Here is a 17,228-nt window from a genome sequence, read left to right on the forward strand (position 1 = left end):
GGTGTTTGTTTAGTAAATCTGTGACCCAGAAGTGCTACAGTTAGTAAGTACATTACTGTGTTCTTCCTTGCTAGAAGTCAAGACTGAATTACAGGCTATTTTGGAGTTCCCAAACTTTGACTCTAACAGAAGAAAGGATGAGTGGGAAGACAGTATTTTAAACAGTCAGAAGGATAAGTGGAAATTATACCACAGTATCCTTTTCACTGCTGGGGAGCTTCCACCACTTTGTTTATATATATTTTCAATTATAGCACTGGCTATCTCCACTCAGGTAAAACTCTCAAGGAAGACTGATGGGATTTGATAGAAAAGAAATTAACCTAGAATTACAGGGTATAATGCTTATAATCTGTCTTTTGGCATAGAGTTGATCCGGGAAGTTAAGGGTAAGCCTTTGAGCAGATGTCTACTGTTCTCCAACTAGATCCTTACAGTAAGCCTACAGCTTAGACAGAGAAAAGTATCAAGATGCTGCTGTACCAGAGCCATCACTATTTCACCAGTGTAGTGCATAATACACAGCCTATATGGCTCTGAAACTCCAAAGGAATAAAAGTTTATGAGGACAAAGAAGGGACGATGTAATTTGGAAAATAAAAGGAAAACATATACTGAGAAAGGAATGGATGCTATTTTGTCAGGACAGGGTGGATGAAGCAAATACAAAAGCAGGAAAAATCTTGCCTTCTGAAAGAATAAGCAACGAGATTTTTATTCTTCAATTTTTTTGTATCTTTATTTAACTTCAAAGGGTCCATTACTGCTTCCCCCTCCAGGACTTGGTAAGCTGGTTTAAAAGATGCATTTTGGGTTTGTTCTACAGGAATAAACTCCCATCACATGAAATCTCTTACTCACAAAGGAATTTTTGCTTCCCAAGGCATCTTTGAGATGGTTATCAATAAATAACAGACAGCAACAAGCTAAACAGTCTGTTACCTACTTTTCCTTTCATCTGTTGGTGAAAAATCTGCACAAGCTACATACGACAGTGCCAGCAGAAGAAAACACCACTTGTTTCACTGAGACAGATGCATACTGCTAAATATAGATTTTACAGAACTGTTGGTTTCTAAGTTCATAAGACTCATTTCCACTGCTTCTCAGTGGCTCTTTCTCATCCCCCATGTCATTGTCTTTCATCTCTGCAAAATAGGCTGGAGAAGCTTTGCATTCATAGTGCCTGTCAAGAGATTTCAGGTGGATCAACATATGAAGAGCATAGGCAAGAACCAGCAGCAGAATCAGCGACATAACCAATCCCATAAGTATTGCTGGAGACAAAAAGGATGCACAGTCCTTTGCATAGGCAAAATGTCCTTCTTGAATGTTAAAACCTTGAATCTACAAAGAGAATAAAAGGGCTCATATTAAATAAAGTATTTGCTGTCTTGGTTACCAACAACTTCATGAATTTGCTCCTGATGCCAGAAAGAATTTTTAATCTAATACCTACTTATTGCAAAAGTGTATCTATCAGTGCCAGCAGGAATTAACACTTAGAGTCTATCCAGGTCAGTCTTCTAGGAACCACCAGTTATTCTAATCCCCTTCATTCTGCTGCCCAAAGGATTTGCTGTTGTGTTTTAAACAAAATCTTCTATGATCAGTCTTGATAGCCCAGTCGTATTTAGTTGTAAGTGTGGTACCTTTCAAGTTAACGGTGCATTTCCAGTATCATTTGTTGAGAATCTCCAGAGTCTCTGTTTCAAACTGCATAAACTTCAAATGACAAACAAGGAAATATTCTCAATTGACTACCCTAATACTAGAACTCTGCAGTATATGACAGCAAATCAGCTAAAGTACTTGAAGTTGCACTCAACTATGGCCAATACCAGTAAGTTTTATTTGGGGCTTCAGTTCTAATTATCACATTGGCATTCAGGGAATTGACTGTCTGCTTCACTAGATTGGTCCATGGGCATTTATCTTATGGTCAGAAAAGGGAGATATCTTTTCCCCCCAGTTCCCTTTTTCAGCTCTTCATCCTCTATAATTTAGGTAACTAAAAGCAAGACATCATAGTCCAGTCATCTTAGGCTTCCTTATTGTCAAATGCAGAAAAATATGCAGTTTCAGAAGATGATTAATCTCATCTTGAAATAAGGAATTAAGATGAGTTAGAGGAATTATCCAGTGCTTTAGAGGCAGACTGGGCACAAGGTTAAAAATACTAAGGCATCAAAATTTAAGGGAGATGAATCCCATACATGGTGACTAATGTTGTTATTGATGCAGGGTTTGAGAGCCCAGCTCAGAGAGGTGTAACACTGAAACTTAAATACACTCCTCAAGCTAAAAGGGTTAAATTCACTCCTCAAGCTAAAGGGAAACCCAGGCAAGAGACTACAGAAAATCTATATGGCCCTTCATTTTCTTTGACAGGAAGATACGTATAATTTAAGTCTTCATTTCTATTCAATTTCTATTTCAAGTTCCATGGAGATCCTGTAAACTGTACATGGAAGGTCATTATACTTTCTTGGCAGTGAAGTACAAAATTTCCCACCAGTCTACCTATGGGATCCGTCTGCCTTAATTCCATGACGTTACCTGGAAATCAATAAAAGTGACTTCCCAAAGCTTTGAAAGATCATTTGCAGAACTGGGTATGAGGAGTGCATCATATCTCTGCAGGCTGCTCACATGTTCACAGTGGTAGGAGTAAGTTGCTGGTGCATATATTCTGGTTGCATTAAATGTCGCTTGTATGGAGTGGTTGTAAAGAAGTTGCAGTCTGTGTAAACTGAACCAGTTCTGAACAGACAGCTGGTAATAGGTAGTTGTTAATAAAAATCTGAAAATATTGTATGGGAAGAAAGGTGAGTAAGAAAACAAGTCTAACTAAGACTTCTAACTATTAAATTCACATGTTGAATAATCTTAGAAGACACACTGCTATTAAGAGAGTTTCATCCATTTATATCAGTGTGAGCTCCAGCTCCTTCTATTGAGTCTGGAAAGTTATTTGAGTTTCTTCATTGTTGCAGCTGAAGGAATTTGCTGCTCTCCCACACAGTGAGAGGAAACATGAGGGATTTTTCCTAAATGACTGCAAAAAGTCTATACGGAACACTGGTACTGTACATCCATCCGATATATGGAAAACTATTTATCAAGAAATGTTGTTTCCTTTGATTGCCAAGAAGCAAACATAAAGTAGGTCACAGTCTGATGCCTGAGCAGTCCACGCTGTCAGTTCTCACAGCAAAATTCCCAGCTGAATTGTAGCTAATTACCAAGGTTTAGCAAAAATCTAAGACATGGGAAGATTCTATTCAAGAGATGACCTGAACTCTTCTTGTGAATAGAAAAGTCAACATAGAAGAAATGCCTTAATAAAACAATGCGGACCTTGTTTGTAGAATAACAGACCCATTAAATGCAGTTCTGTCTGACAAATAACAGTTCTATCACATTATTTTTTGCTTACATAAATTCTCCCAAAACAAATTGCACAAGTTGCTGTATAACAATGGATATTAAGATGTAATATTTTCTTTATCATCTTTATCTTTTCTTTAAACCTGTAATGTCTTCTTTATCATATAAACTTACCTAATAACAAGTCCCTTTAGATTGCCAATGTCACCAAACTTCAGAGAAAGCCTAGGTCAAAAAGCAAGTAACATCAGGCTAGATAAAAACTTCAGAAATCTTAAGGAAAAAAAGCAGCACAAAAGATTAAGCACAGTTATACACAGAGCCTTTTGCACAGTATACCTTTGAAGTCAGTAGAAAAAAAACCTGAAAGGATTAAATCTTCCTCCAGTGAAATCTGGTAGTTCAGCTGTTAATTTTAACAAGACCTAGACCATCCAGAAAGAACAGAACTGTATGCTCAACTTTCAACATACTCCAATCCCGTTGCTTCCAACACCAGTTGACAATTATGTTAATTTGATCTCTGTTCTCCTTCTCAAGCCATATCTTAGTCATGAATCACTTCTGTATGTCATTAGAAAGTGTAAACCACCACATTAATCTCATCTTTTTAGATACTAGAGCATAAGAAATGCAGATGACATTTGAGTTCAAATTCCACACATGTGCATCATTAAAGCAATATAAATACACTGACTGAGGTAGCTCCACAAAGCTCATCTGTGGTGAGCATGGGCACATGAAGTTTACTAAACTGAAAGGCCCTAGCAGGTTAATTGTAAACTAATGTATACTCTACCACCCTTCTACCATCTCTGGAATTCATGCATTATAGCACTGCCTGACTGAGTGGCATACATTTTTTTGGCTTAAGAATATTTTGCCTCTTAAAACCTCCATAATATATTCTCAGCGTTGACATAACATTTTCAGACTAAGTTAGAGACAAAACATAGTGAAACCATGCAGCATCTGAAAGACTTCCAAATCTAAAGTCAAAGAAAATTAAAAAAAAACCACCACTAACCCTGTGATTTTATACGAGATCTAGACTTCTTGTACCTTGACACTGGTCCAATAAGCCAGGACACTGAATCTAGACTATCCCTTGCTTCCCTACAAAGGGAAGTCATTGACAGTTGAGGATTAGACACAGAAAAATATGGCATTCAACTCAGTGGCCTGATCCAGAAGGTGGTGCATAAAAAAAACCCCACATTATTATATTCATCTAGCAAATGCATATGTGTTTGGTGTCAAATATTTTTCCCTGGCTCCAGCTACTTTGCATGGATTAGACAGTATAAACCAGCTTTAAAGCTAGCCTAAAGCCACAACAGAGTATTGTCTTCACAAAGAAGGCTGGAGAAGTGAGAAGTCTAAGGGACTTTTCTGTGGTGAGAAAAAAGGGGCAATGCATCATGTGAGCACTCAGCTATCAACTGGCATAATTTAGGTCAGTTCTTAAACCTGAGACTACAGAGTAACATTCAAACCAGTTTTTCCCTTTCTTCTCTGCTACAGTCAAACGCAAGTTGAGTGAAAATCTTACTCAAGACTTGTATTTGGCAATTACACTGAGGCTAATCCTGACTCATGAGCCCAGATTACCCATTTTCCTATCCATAGAGCATGATTTCTACACACAGGGACCTCCATGGGTATTTAGATGCTGTCAGTGGCAATGAATGGATACTTGAAACGTACAGTTTCTAATGACTTGATACTTGGAATCCAGCAGAGACGCCACAGACCTGTTCACGCAACCTGTCAAATGTCCTGACAAATCCCTCCTAGCAAGAGCTCAGAATAAGCCAGGCCTTTCTTGGTAAGGATTCTGGAGCACATTCAAAGGGCAGGAGTCAGTGGGACTAGTATTTCTCAGTGTATCCCAAATAGGCAAAGAACAGAACGAACAAGAAAGCATAACCATTGGGAAGGGGTAGCATTTTCCCCTCTCTTTCCACAGAACAGAGGAGAAAAGGCCCAGTAGTCACAGTGTATCTCTTGACCCTGGAAAAAAAATGCCAGCTTCAGCTGCAAACTAAGTATCAAGATCCTGCCTGCCTTTAGCAGCTGTGTCCCCAGTTCAAGGCTACTCAGAAAACTGGGAAAAACAAAGAGAAGGATCAGAAGACATGGCAGGTAAGATGGCACTGGATCCACAGATTTTGAGATCAAACCTCAGATATGATGAAACACTGATAAAAAGGCATGCCAAGGGTATGCTGTAGAGTAGCTCTGCTCCCTGACTCTTCCTGTAGCTTTTTAAATGAATAATGTGTTCTATAAATTCTCAAATATCTTCCAACATAATGCATCAAGCAGAATATACAGACCTGTGCAGCTAAGACACATGCAGCCACTCACTCACTCTGCTCTCCCTACCCCACAGCAGGACAGGGGAGAGAAGAGGAAGAGCAAAAGAGACAGAACGCAGGGGTCAAGATAGTTTAATAATTGGAGGAAAGAGGGGGAAAAAAAGTCCAAAGTTTTGCAAGGGCAGACACTGACCATCTCCCACGAACAGACCAATGCCCAGCGAATCTCTCAGCAACAGCCACCCTGGAAGACATAATCCCTACACACTTCTTCTTCCTTTACCCCAATTCTTTTGCTGAGCGTGACGTTATATGGCAGGGAATATAACTTTGGCCAGCTTGGGTCAGCTGTCCAGGCACTGTCCCTTTCCAGACTCTTGCTAACCTCAACCTACTCAATGTGGGGCAGAGTGACAGAGAAAGCCTGGACACTGTGCAAGCACAGCTCAGCAAGAGCCAAAACACTGGTGTGTTATCAACACTGTTTTAGCCACAAACTTGAAACACAAGAGAATTACCTCCCTCCCAGCCAAAGCCAGGACAAGTCCTTATTTCTTAGAACTCTCTATTTACAGAATGAAGCATGCACTACTGTAACCAGACTGCAGAGGTACCTGTGACAGTTATGTAGACAGAGTAGCCTGCTCAAATCTAACAGTCTCCAAACAGCAGCTCCAGTAGAAGCTTGCAGCCCACCACTGCACTGTCTTTCTGATTTTTCAAGCCAACTACAAAACTATACTTTGTGTTTTGAAATCCTTACTTTTGCATATTTTCTATTAGGTTACAATCATTACTAATAAGACTATTTCTGAATTGAAGACTGGAAGAATGTTTGTTAAGTTACTACTTTTTATTTTTAAAATAATGCTATTCCATTCTCTACCTGTCTGTCAAAACGTAGTGCTGGATTAGTTCACATGCTGATTATGTAAAATCCAGAATGTCTCAAATATTATGATGCCATGGGGAGAAAACCTGGCTTCTTTTTCCATTATACTTTTAGCTTTCTTGTAACCTCACTAATATTTCTGTGCACATTGGGTTATCCTTCACATACATATAAACAGAAAGAGGTTATACCTGCTTTCTCTGGAAATGCCTTTAGATGTACAGGTGAAACTGCTGGGTTTGGTCATGTTATTTTTATTGTTTTGTGTCATTACAGATTTAAACACCATTTATGGAGTACTCAGCGCTCATGTTCAGCACATGGCCAGTTAGGTATCCATCTCCTAATTTTTAGACTCTTGCCTACCAGACTGGAATCAATGACCTGGCATTAGAAATGAATCCAGCCAGCACACTACATGGAGGGAAAGAAGTGGTCAAGTACATGACAAAGGAAATAAAAAAAAATACATGCTTCTGTAGTACAGCCACAGGATTGGAGGATTTTAGATCTTTAGGTTACTATACAGCTCTCACTCAGGTTTAGCAGGAGCAAAGCTGCTAAATGCTGCTCATGCTGAAGAAATTCATGACAGACTGGGATGTACAGTTCAAGTTTTCGGAGACCTTTTAGCAAACCTGTAGTGAATTCACTCTTTGGTTCCAGCAACTCACAGGTCACATCCTGGGACTTGGGGCTACCTAACTCTGTTCCTAAATGCACATCTGCATCTTGTACTAATGGTTTACATTATTGCTGGCACACATCCTATGAAGGGATAAGTAGTCATGCACAGCCAGCCCCTAAGCCCCTATATTCAGCCTAGGATACACGATTCAATCTCTGAAGCAGCCATGTAAGACAGATGGAGACTAGAGATCAACAGCTTCAGCCTCGTAGGCACTAAAGAGCAAAACTGGCTGGTCACAAGGATTGACTACTCCACTGCAAGGGATTAAGACAGCTATGGACATCCATGTGCCCCATGAAAGACTGGTCTGAAAGTATATAACCCTTGCTGCCCTGCTGCCTGCAATGTCAGGACATTATAGGAAGGAGTTGGCCCCTGGGGCTCTACAACACATAATACAAGGTCTGTTTCCTTCAGTATGTATTTACTAGACTTGGTATTTGGTACTGGTTCCATCGGCAGAGTAGAAAGCCACCTTACATTGCATTGTCTTCACTGCAGTTTGAATCTCCAATATCCACTGTTGCATGGACACCAAATGTCTTCTCCGTCAAATCCAGCTGCGTGTGGTTTTCAAACTTAATCATGATCCTCTTGGCCCAGAAGAGAATGCAGGGGGTGCCATTAACCGTGACGTTGAGAGGGCTGTAGTGGCTGTGGGTGAACGGCCTCCAGGATGCTCTTTCCCACTGTCCTTTCCTGCTCAAATTGTAGCTGACAACCTGATTGACCGCATAAAAGATTAGCATCAGAAGATGTGTATTTCAGGAGTTACTCTCAATCCTACCGGAATACAGGAGGCCAGAACTTGGTGAGAATCTGTGGAGCCAGTTCTCAGTCGTGGCAGTACTGAACTGAGGAAGCAGAGAAATCCCTGGCTAACCCCTTCCCACCATGGGAATGGCTCCATACAGACCTCTAGCTCCAGCAAAACTGGCCAGAGAGACAATATGAGTTATATTTATCCTACTAGGGTAGTATCACTGGGGCAAACCACATTCTCAGCATGGTCCCATCTCACCCCAGCACACTGTAGAGCTGCCCAGTATAAAAAGTTTAAGCAAAGATAGATGCTCACAAGGTGCTCACCCTAGCAGAAGACTCTCTAGGACACCTGTAAGAATTAATTCAACACAGCAAAGTAGACTCAGCTTGGGCCAAGGACACAGCCTACCATGCTGAAAGCACACTAGGCAGCTGTCCAGGTGAAAAAAAAATGTCCAAGTCTACATCTACCTGCAGATAGTTTGGTTCCTGATGGCTTTAAAATCGGGAAAATGCCTGCTGCCGAACAGGATGGCTCAGTATGGGTCCCTGCCTTCGCAAAATCAGTCATTCACAAGATGAAACCTGGAGACTGCAGCTTCCATGTCATCTGTAGACATTAGATAAATGCTATCCCTTCTAAGACAAATTTCATAGCAAAAGGAGGACAATTTGGCTGTCGGGCAATATAATTTGAGACAGTGAGTTAGGGTTCAGAAAGGACTTAAATATCCGTCATTTCCATATTTAAAACTAAAATTTCCAGAGACCATGTCTTTTCCATCTACACATATGTCCTCTCTGAATATAACATATACAATGTCTGCATGGCTATTTTGCATGTCATATGATTAAGCAAGTTCAAATCATGTACAAACAAGAGAGTTGTTTTGAGTCCCAGTCATAAACAGCATCTACCAGGCTCTGGAACGGATACGGTTAAGCCCCAAAGCTTTGTTTTGGCTTAAAGAGAGATTTTTTTGTTGTTGTTGTTCAGATTAGCGAATCATATCTCCCAGTTCAGACCCTGAAAGACCCCTTTTGATACTTGACCTTACATACGGCGCAAAACTGCTTTAGGATTAAAATTAGTAAATACTCACAGGAACAAGCTGAAAGCAAGGTAGGATCATGGTCAGAAAACGTGACACAACAGCCAGCAAAAAACATTGACTATGACTGTCATTTGTATAAATGGTAAGGCTGACTTCTCAGAAGTACAGATGAGAGAGATTTAATCAACAGATTATTTACATTAGATTGCATCACTTGCAGGTTTTTTGGTAAGGAAGCCTTTTATGTTCAGTTTTTGACAAGACCTACAGGCTGAACTCTGGAAAAACTCCCACCAAATTTAAATAATTGGCAGTTTTGCTTCAGCTATTCTTTAAGTACCAGGTGATATAAGCAAAATACTGGCTGCAGCAGTCAAATGGCATTGTTCAGCATATGGATGATAGGATCTGGATCTTTCAGTAAGACCCTGCACCCAAACCCACTGCCAGTCAGCACCAGTGATGTCAACTGAAGTCTCACCTCACTTCCCAGAAAAGCAGAAGATATCTTGTACAGCAGGTGGTGAATCAGCACCACATCACAATGATTTAGAGTTTTGTTGGCTGTTTCTTGTAAACAATGTGTTATTTAATTCAATAATGCAAATGAAAATATCTAAATGTGCTATGAAAAAACTTTATAGATTCAGTCCTTCAAACATTACCTGTGTAATTGCTGCTTGATTTACATTAAATTTTGGCTTCACACCACCATCATAACGTCGACCTGCAGAAGAAAGTGAGTTATTAGCCTACAAAGAAAACATGCAATCACTTACAAAAGCATAATCTTGAACGTTCTTATGAAAACAATAATTACCGCTGCACAAAATGTGTACTTCAGAATACCTGCTTTTCTTTTGGAAAATATTTGACTTGGTGCGAATATTGCCTTCAATACATGCATTTTCTAGTTTACTTCACCTTACTCATACAACAAGGTTCCTCTTCTTTTCATTGAACTTCTTCCCACCCTTACTGGGAAGAACTCCAGTGCCCAAAAATAAGAGCATTCAGTCTATACATGTATTTATTCATCCCAAATACACTTAACAAAAGCTTCTTTTTTCTTCATAGAGCAAACTCTATTGTCAAAGGGTGTGTTGAATTGCATGGCAAAAGTGTGTTAACTATGGGTGGGAATTTCTTTCCTTGTACTGGCCAGAGATGGGAAGCTGTGACAAATAACCTGACAGCCCAACTGTTTCCCAGGAGAATGAAGTTTCACAGATGACAGATCATTTCATGGCCACTCTCACAGCTCCATCTTCAAACATTTAACTCTGTTTTCATTCAATTTAAAAAAAAAAAAAAAAAAAAAAAAAAAAAAGAGTTAATATTTCTTTCTTCCACATTCTCACTGCATCTCAGAGTCAGTCAGTAAATTATTATTTTAACCAGGCAAATCCTTTAAAGGATATTTGTTAAAGAGGGATGTGCTTTAACAAAACATTTGACAGAAGAGTCATAATGCCAACAGAAGAAGCATCTGGGAATGAAGATCCTTTACAGCCACACTAACAGAGCCAGTATCCAGGGATTTAGCCCACTGAAAGCCTTACCATTTCTTTGCAGAGAATCTTGATCTGAAAATGCACGTGAGCTAGAAGAGAGGAGAAAAACGTTTACTGCACAGTATCTGGATTTAAAGTCTGCAGCAAGTTTACTGGGGACAGCTCCTATTCCTGCTTAATTCAATAAAACGTTCAAAATGTAACCCAGATCCTTGGCTGGTTAATGTCACAGGGACAGGGCAAATTAATCCCAAATCGAGTGTACCCAGGATAAAAATGGCTCATTTTCAGAGATCCCTCAGGTGGATCACCTCCACCAGGCATTCTCATATCCTTATCATATTGACTAAAGTCTTCTCTAACCCTCTTGTTCCATGTGACATGAGTTTTGGGTTAGAGACTGAACCAGTTCCAGCCCACAAGCCAGGGAACAAAAGGATAGCACTGCACCATCCTCAGCCCTCAGTGAGTTTCAGAGGCAACACGCTGAATTCCTCCAGAAGAGAGCAAATGCACTAGGCTAGTATGCCTTGAGCCCAGATTTACAGCCATCTAAAGATAGTTGAATGGTTCCAAGCGTTCCTAAATCCCATGGAAGTCAGCTGCAAGGTAGGGCATAAGTGAAGCACATTTCAAGTGACAACTATCAGGCTTGTGAAATTTTCAGCCTTTGATTTCCTTCTTTGGTATGATTTAGGGACAAGTCTTCAGCTGGTGTAAGTATGATCTGCCTTCCTGAACTACAGAATCAAGCCCAGCAGATTCACATATATCACCAAAGACCTATAAGATCAAAGTCTAAAAAACGAGGCTCTCCCTTAGGACCAGACTCCACGTTTACTGCACAGCATCTGGATTTAAAGTCTGCAGCAAGTTTACTGGGGACAGCTCCTATTCCTGCTTAATTCAATAAAACGTTCAAAACGTAACTCAGATCCTTGGCTGGTTAATGTCACAGGGACAGGGCAAATTAATCCCAAATCGAGTGTACCCAGGATAAAAATGGCTCATTTTCAGAGATCCCTCAGGTGGATCACCTCCACCAGGCATTTGAGTCACAGGAACACCTTCCTGCCCCCTCCACACCACGGCAGCTTCCTAGGGACCTGCAGCCCCCTACATGGATTTATCTACTGATCTGATGACATGTGCCCTCTTCTCAAGCCTGCTGTCAGCACTCCCCAGCCCGTGAACACATCAGCAGCCCCACACTCACAGCCGAGTGTCATCCCAGAGACTCTGTACACCCTGCCCAGCTTCTGCCCACACAGTGCTTCCAGGTCATAAGCAATGGTGGGGACAGACCTGCCTCACAGCCACTTCACATGGAAATACACTTCTATCTTTTCTTGCCTTTTTCTTATCACCTTTCCAATCCACCACAAAATCAAAACACTTGAAAAGATATACACAAAGACTAGCATATAAGGTCTAGGAGTTAAAACAGTTTTCAGTATTTATGTGTAAATTGTACCATAAGGTATTTGAATTGCAGAGTCAAGCCTTGGACTCGCTGGGGAGCCCTTGAACATCTGGGTGAACCCTCTCCCCGATGGACTCCCTGGGTAGGAGGATCTGTGCTACCCAACAGGATGTACTGCAGGAGCGATGCCAATGTAATTCCCATTGCGGCATCCTTAATGGCAAATAAGAGTCTGAACAATGTAACACCACCAAAGGAGAAACGTGGGATGGCTTAGAGCCTGCCCTGCTTGCTGCCATGCCCTTGCAGCTCTGGCAGTCAGAGAGTTTGATCACACTGAACCTGGCTTGCCTGAAACCCTTGGTAATGTTACCAGCCTCACCAAAGCACAGATTTCACACACAATGTCTTGTTTGCACTTGAGGTTCAGGAGGGCAGGAGGCTCTTCTGATCAGTGTCTCTCCAGTGAGAATGTCCTTTTGCAGGCATACTCTCTGCTGCCACAAATAGATCTCTTGTGTCCCCTTGCAAACTCCTCAAACCCAGAAGGCAAAACAGATAAAAGTGAAGCAGAGTCTGTATTCCAGCTTGTCATTTTGCTGACAAAACACCAGGTCTGATGAGCAGCTTTGCTCCAGACCATCAGGCAGGCTGCTCGGTCTCTTCAGCAGCCAGGGCAATAAAGCAGTAGACGGTCTCCAGAGAAAAGGTAACACAGCACAAAAAGACTGCGATCTGAGCTGAAAGATCCTTAAAAAGATCTTACGTTCAAAAAAGTTCAATGTAGATAACACTGTTTAAAACCAGTCTGGCAGCTCTATTTACGTATAGTGAGACCAACTTTCTCCTCAGTCGTAGCTGTTAAATCCCAGTGACTTCAAGAAGGCCATGCACTTTCAGAGTGGGTCCCACCTTCACCTTGGTGCCAGGCTTAGTGCTGGGCTGAGGTCTTCAAGCAGCTCAAAGGTCTTGTGCCAACAGCGGCCAGCCTTCAGAAATGAGTGGAAATAATCCTTATTTTGTCAGACAGGTAACAAAAGACATGACCAAAATGGACCAAAACTTGTTTTCTTACTCAGGCAAAACTCCCTGTTAGGTTGTTTAATGATTAGGAACATGGGTTTTGTGATTTGATGCTGCCTTATTTTTCTTTTCTAGTCTTCTTTCATGACAGAATGTGCCTTGAGGCTGGAAAGGGCAATTTTGGGGCATTTTTTTCATTATAATAGCTACAAAAATGAGGCACACCAAAAGGAAATTAATGTCAATTATTTAGTTATACAAACTATAGTTATATTTAGTTGTACCTTTACATATTTAGTTACGCTTAGTTATAATTTTAGCTCCTCCCTAAATACATAACTAAAAGCTCATAGCCCATTACTCCAGTTTGGAAATCACCATGCTGTAATGTGCAGACTAAAACACTGGGATAAGAAGAGAGTGGTGTAAAATTGTGTGATTCATTTAATTCCCTCACTGGACTTGAAAGGTTTTTATACTGTTCTGGGAAGAGGAAGGGTTATTTGTGTTTTCATGACTGTCAATTACCAAAAAAAAAAAAAAATCATTATTTAGCTTCCCATCTGGACTAAGGCTAATACCATGGTCATGCCAATTATATCACCTTGAGGAATGCTCATTGATAGGCAACATCAAGCCTTGAGGAGAGCATACAACAAATATATGAGGCATAACTCATTGCGAATGCCCCCGTGGGCTTACATCCTGAGCAGAACAATTATAACCGGCCTCCACACAGCCTGCGGATGCAGGTTGGGAGCTCGTGACAATGCAGTTGGACTCCTCTGCACCACATGTAAAACCACAGCAACGCGCAGCCGTGCTGCTCCAGAAGGAATGTCAAGTTTCTGCTCTCAGCATGAAGATACTCAAATATAGATGAATGTGCACCACTAATGAAATATTCACAATGTCATGGGAAATGAAGTGGAGAGAGCAACCCAGCAGCCACCGGTAAGTACCACAGTATGACAAATACAATCAGCCAGATGGCAGGCCCACTTGGGAGGCAGGCGGAAGCATGGACGTGGAGCAACTCCACCCAGGTACTCCTGCTCGTTACTCTGTTTATTAGCAATGCTGGCTGCCCTCTTCGCTCCTGCACAGTGCGTGCAGCCCCATTACAGAAAGGAGAGGGAACTCCATCACGGCAAGGCTTGGAGTCTTTGCTTTGTCTTACTAAAGCCAGATCGCTATGACACGGACAGTCTATCAGTGGCGTAAGGGGAGGATCGCCTCCCGGTTTCTGAGCAATCATGAGTTAATGTGGATGTTATTGGGTCTGTCAGCTGCCTGTGACACTCATAACCCTGAGGTGCCCCAGAAGTGTGTGATCTGTGACAGGAATGGATGGACTTCAATAGCGATCCTGCTGTCAAATCAGGCAAGCTGGAGAATTCACAGGTGATCTCTAGCAGTGAGGCCCTTTTGCCCTCAGCTGGAGTATATTTCATAGACCAAAAACATTGAAAGAAAAAACAGGAAAATAACAACCGATTAAAAATATGTATTCTTTTCTGTGTATAAAAATGTTAACTACGTGTATAAGAGACAGGAAACTAGCTAGCCCTAGAGCCTTCTCTACTGCCTGCAAAACTATCAGCAAACAGTGGTTAGACCTGCAAATCAGTGACAGCAAATAATTTTTAGCACACTGAATTAGAGACTAGACTTTTAAATTTATAATTTTTTTCAGCCACTCTACCCTAAAACTTGAAATTCAGTTGCACACATAGTATGTGATTTGATGACTAATATTCTTCCTTACCAATTCATAAGTAACTAGCCCAGATACACCCATATATTGTATGTTTACCATACCAAGTATGTCAGGAACTCACATGAAATTGGATTAGTCCTAATACAAAGCACTGGGATGACTAATCACTATGTAAAACCCAATTAAATAAGATTATAAGTATAAAGAAGCGTAAATTCCCTCTTATCAGATGACATTATCCACCTGCATAAGATAACCGAGTCTGGCTTGTTTGTCTGAAAAAGTTCATACAGACTCCAGCCCTTGAAGACTCTCACGTGAGTAGCCTTTTGTCCACCCAAACGAGCTGTGTGAATAAGCCTGGCACTCAGCAGTGATCGAGTGTGAAGGCCACAGACAGTTTTCAGGCCATCAGGTTAAGGGAAGCCATATTCACACCACCTTTTACTCTTCATATTGCCGCTCTGACAAACTGCATCAGATGACAAAATGCACTCTACTCCAGTATTTCGATTACTGCAGAATGATCACTCTAATACTAATATTGTCCAGCTGCAGACTGCCTCACTGGCTGCTGAACTAGTTTCAATTAATTTATGAAGTTTAGTTGGAAAATAACATGTGAACTTTCAAACGCACTAAAAACAAAGTTATGATGAAAGGTGATCAATGCTTGCTGAGGTCTGGGTAGCAATGAACTGGTTGTCGTTGCAGGGACACTGGTCATAAGTAATTTCAATGAAGTTATTAAAATTACAAATGTGTAAGCCTGGGAGCTCAGATTCAGGGCAAAAGCTAGTTCCTTCTAAGAAACATCATATCAAAAAATGTTAAGTTCTAAATGTATGTGTTTAAGTTCTACCATTAAGAAATATCTACAAAGCCCATGACTCCTATAGTTTTTAAATTTTAAGTATTGTGTGTCATATTTTGCTAGCCTCGTGGTTTTTGCCACAGGAAGACAGATTTACATAATTATTTTACAATGTACTGAGTACTGGGGTTCGATCTGCACTTTAACGGATGTCCGATAAGAACTGGATCAGAATGCCAAGATACTCAAGCTTTCATTTTTAATATAAAAAATGAAATTGAGCTCATAGAACTTCTAGCAGATTAATGCTGTGCAGGCATGATCCCACCTCCACGGAATGCAAAGGCAAAATCCCCATTCAATTCACTGGCATCAAGATCGTAACTTAATTTAATATTTATTGTAATAAAGTTCATGTAACGCTGCTTGTTCTCTCTCAGATTTTGATCTGATTGCAGAAGAGTGCAATTATACTAAGAAGACACTAACACATCTGAAAACTGGCAGAGAAGAACAGCAAGCTATTTAAATGAAAACATATTGTAGTATTTATTGGTAACTGAGTACCAGATCTCTTAATACAAGCTTAAGCAAATCACCACGTATTCTTCTTGCCTTAAATGCACAGATTTTACTGCCAGCTGTGACCTTCATCAGCATATTTGATCTGTGTGTTATTAGTGACTTTGGGGCATGATTCAACTAATACAGTTTAGGCTGTTTTCACTTTTGTAATGCTTGGCTCTAGAAAGTCCTCTCTTTTGGCTCCTTGATTTGGGCTTCCTGTTTATATTTCATTAGAGAATGAAATAGCACCAAAAAATGATAAATCTAAATATACAGTAATTTCATAAGTTTAATATTTCTCTGCAATATTGAATTCATGCTTCAAATATTCATTCTATGGAAGTAGAATATTTTAGCACCTATGTTGCTTGGAGTAGTTTTCACACCCTTGCTGTTATTCTATTTATAACTCTTTTTACACAGACCAGGGAAAGTCAGTGTAAGAGCCATTAAAATGTAATGCAAGACATATGCCCAGAAAACACTCATTTTAAAATAATTTTTAGTATTTTTTCTAAAAATGTTTTAAAGTTACATTTTAAACGCACCACGCGCATGACTTTGAAGTAATTCATTTCTGTATTAGCCCCAGGTGTTTTCAAACCTGAAAAGAAAATTAAAACCATGTCCTAACATTCTAAACTGCGATTGAATCCGCTTCCACACAGCACAAATGACCATATTACAACATTTACAACATGCACTCAACTCCAGCAATTTGTCGATACACACACTCAATTACCAACCTGCCATCCGCTGTCGCAATTATTTGCTCCACAGGCACCGTGAATCCCACACACACAAAAAGCAGTAGGAACCTAACGACAGTGTTTCTCTCCATTGAGAAGAGAGTCAGTCCCTCCACACCCAGCACATCTGCTCCTCTGGTCCAGCGGGCAGCCGGGCACCCACGCTCTGCCTGGCAGTGTGACAGGCAGCAGATCCAGCCAATCGCGGGCAGGATTCGCCACTCCATCACTGCATCTGTACCCACGGGAGAAATTCTCCGTGTGCTCAGATTTATTCTGACAGCGGACACCTACCGCTGGCACG

The 17,228-nt window shown here is 40.7% G+C and overlaps 1 protein-coding gene across 1 annotated transcript; it reads right to left on the reverse strand.

Moving 5' to 3' along the window:
- Positions 1-781: 781 nt before the first annotated feature.
- Positions 782-17,024, reverse strand: LOC141938054 (V-type proton ATPase subunit S1-like protein). Its single transcript, XM_074856530.1, has 7 exons — positions 16,922-17,024; positions 10,677-10,717; positions 9,780-9,841; positions 7,775-8,016; positions 3,565-3,615; positions 2,560-2,803; positions 782-1,347 (listed from the first exon to the last, which is right to left on the reverse strand). Exons 1-7 carry the CDS (start codon positions 17,014-17,016, stop codon positions 1,045-1,047), a joined length of 1,038 nt encoding a protein of 345 aa, XP_074712631.1. The 5' UTR covers positions 17,017-17,024; the 3' UTR covers positions 782-1,044.
- Between the last annotated feature and the right edge of the window lie 204 nt (positions 17,025-17,228).

Source organism: Strix uralensis, chromosome Z, assembly GCF_047716275.1.
Source record: "Strix uralensis isolate ZFMK-TIS-50842 chromosome Z, bStrUra1, whole genome shotgun sequence".
NCBI lineage: Eukaryota > Metazoa > Chordata > Aves > Strigiformes > Strigidae > Strix > Strix uralensis.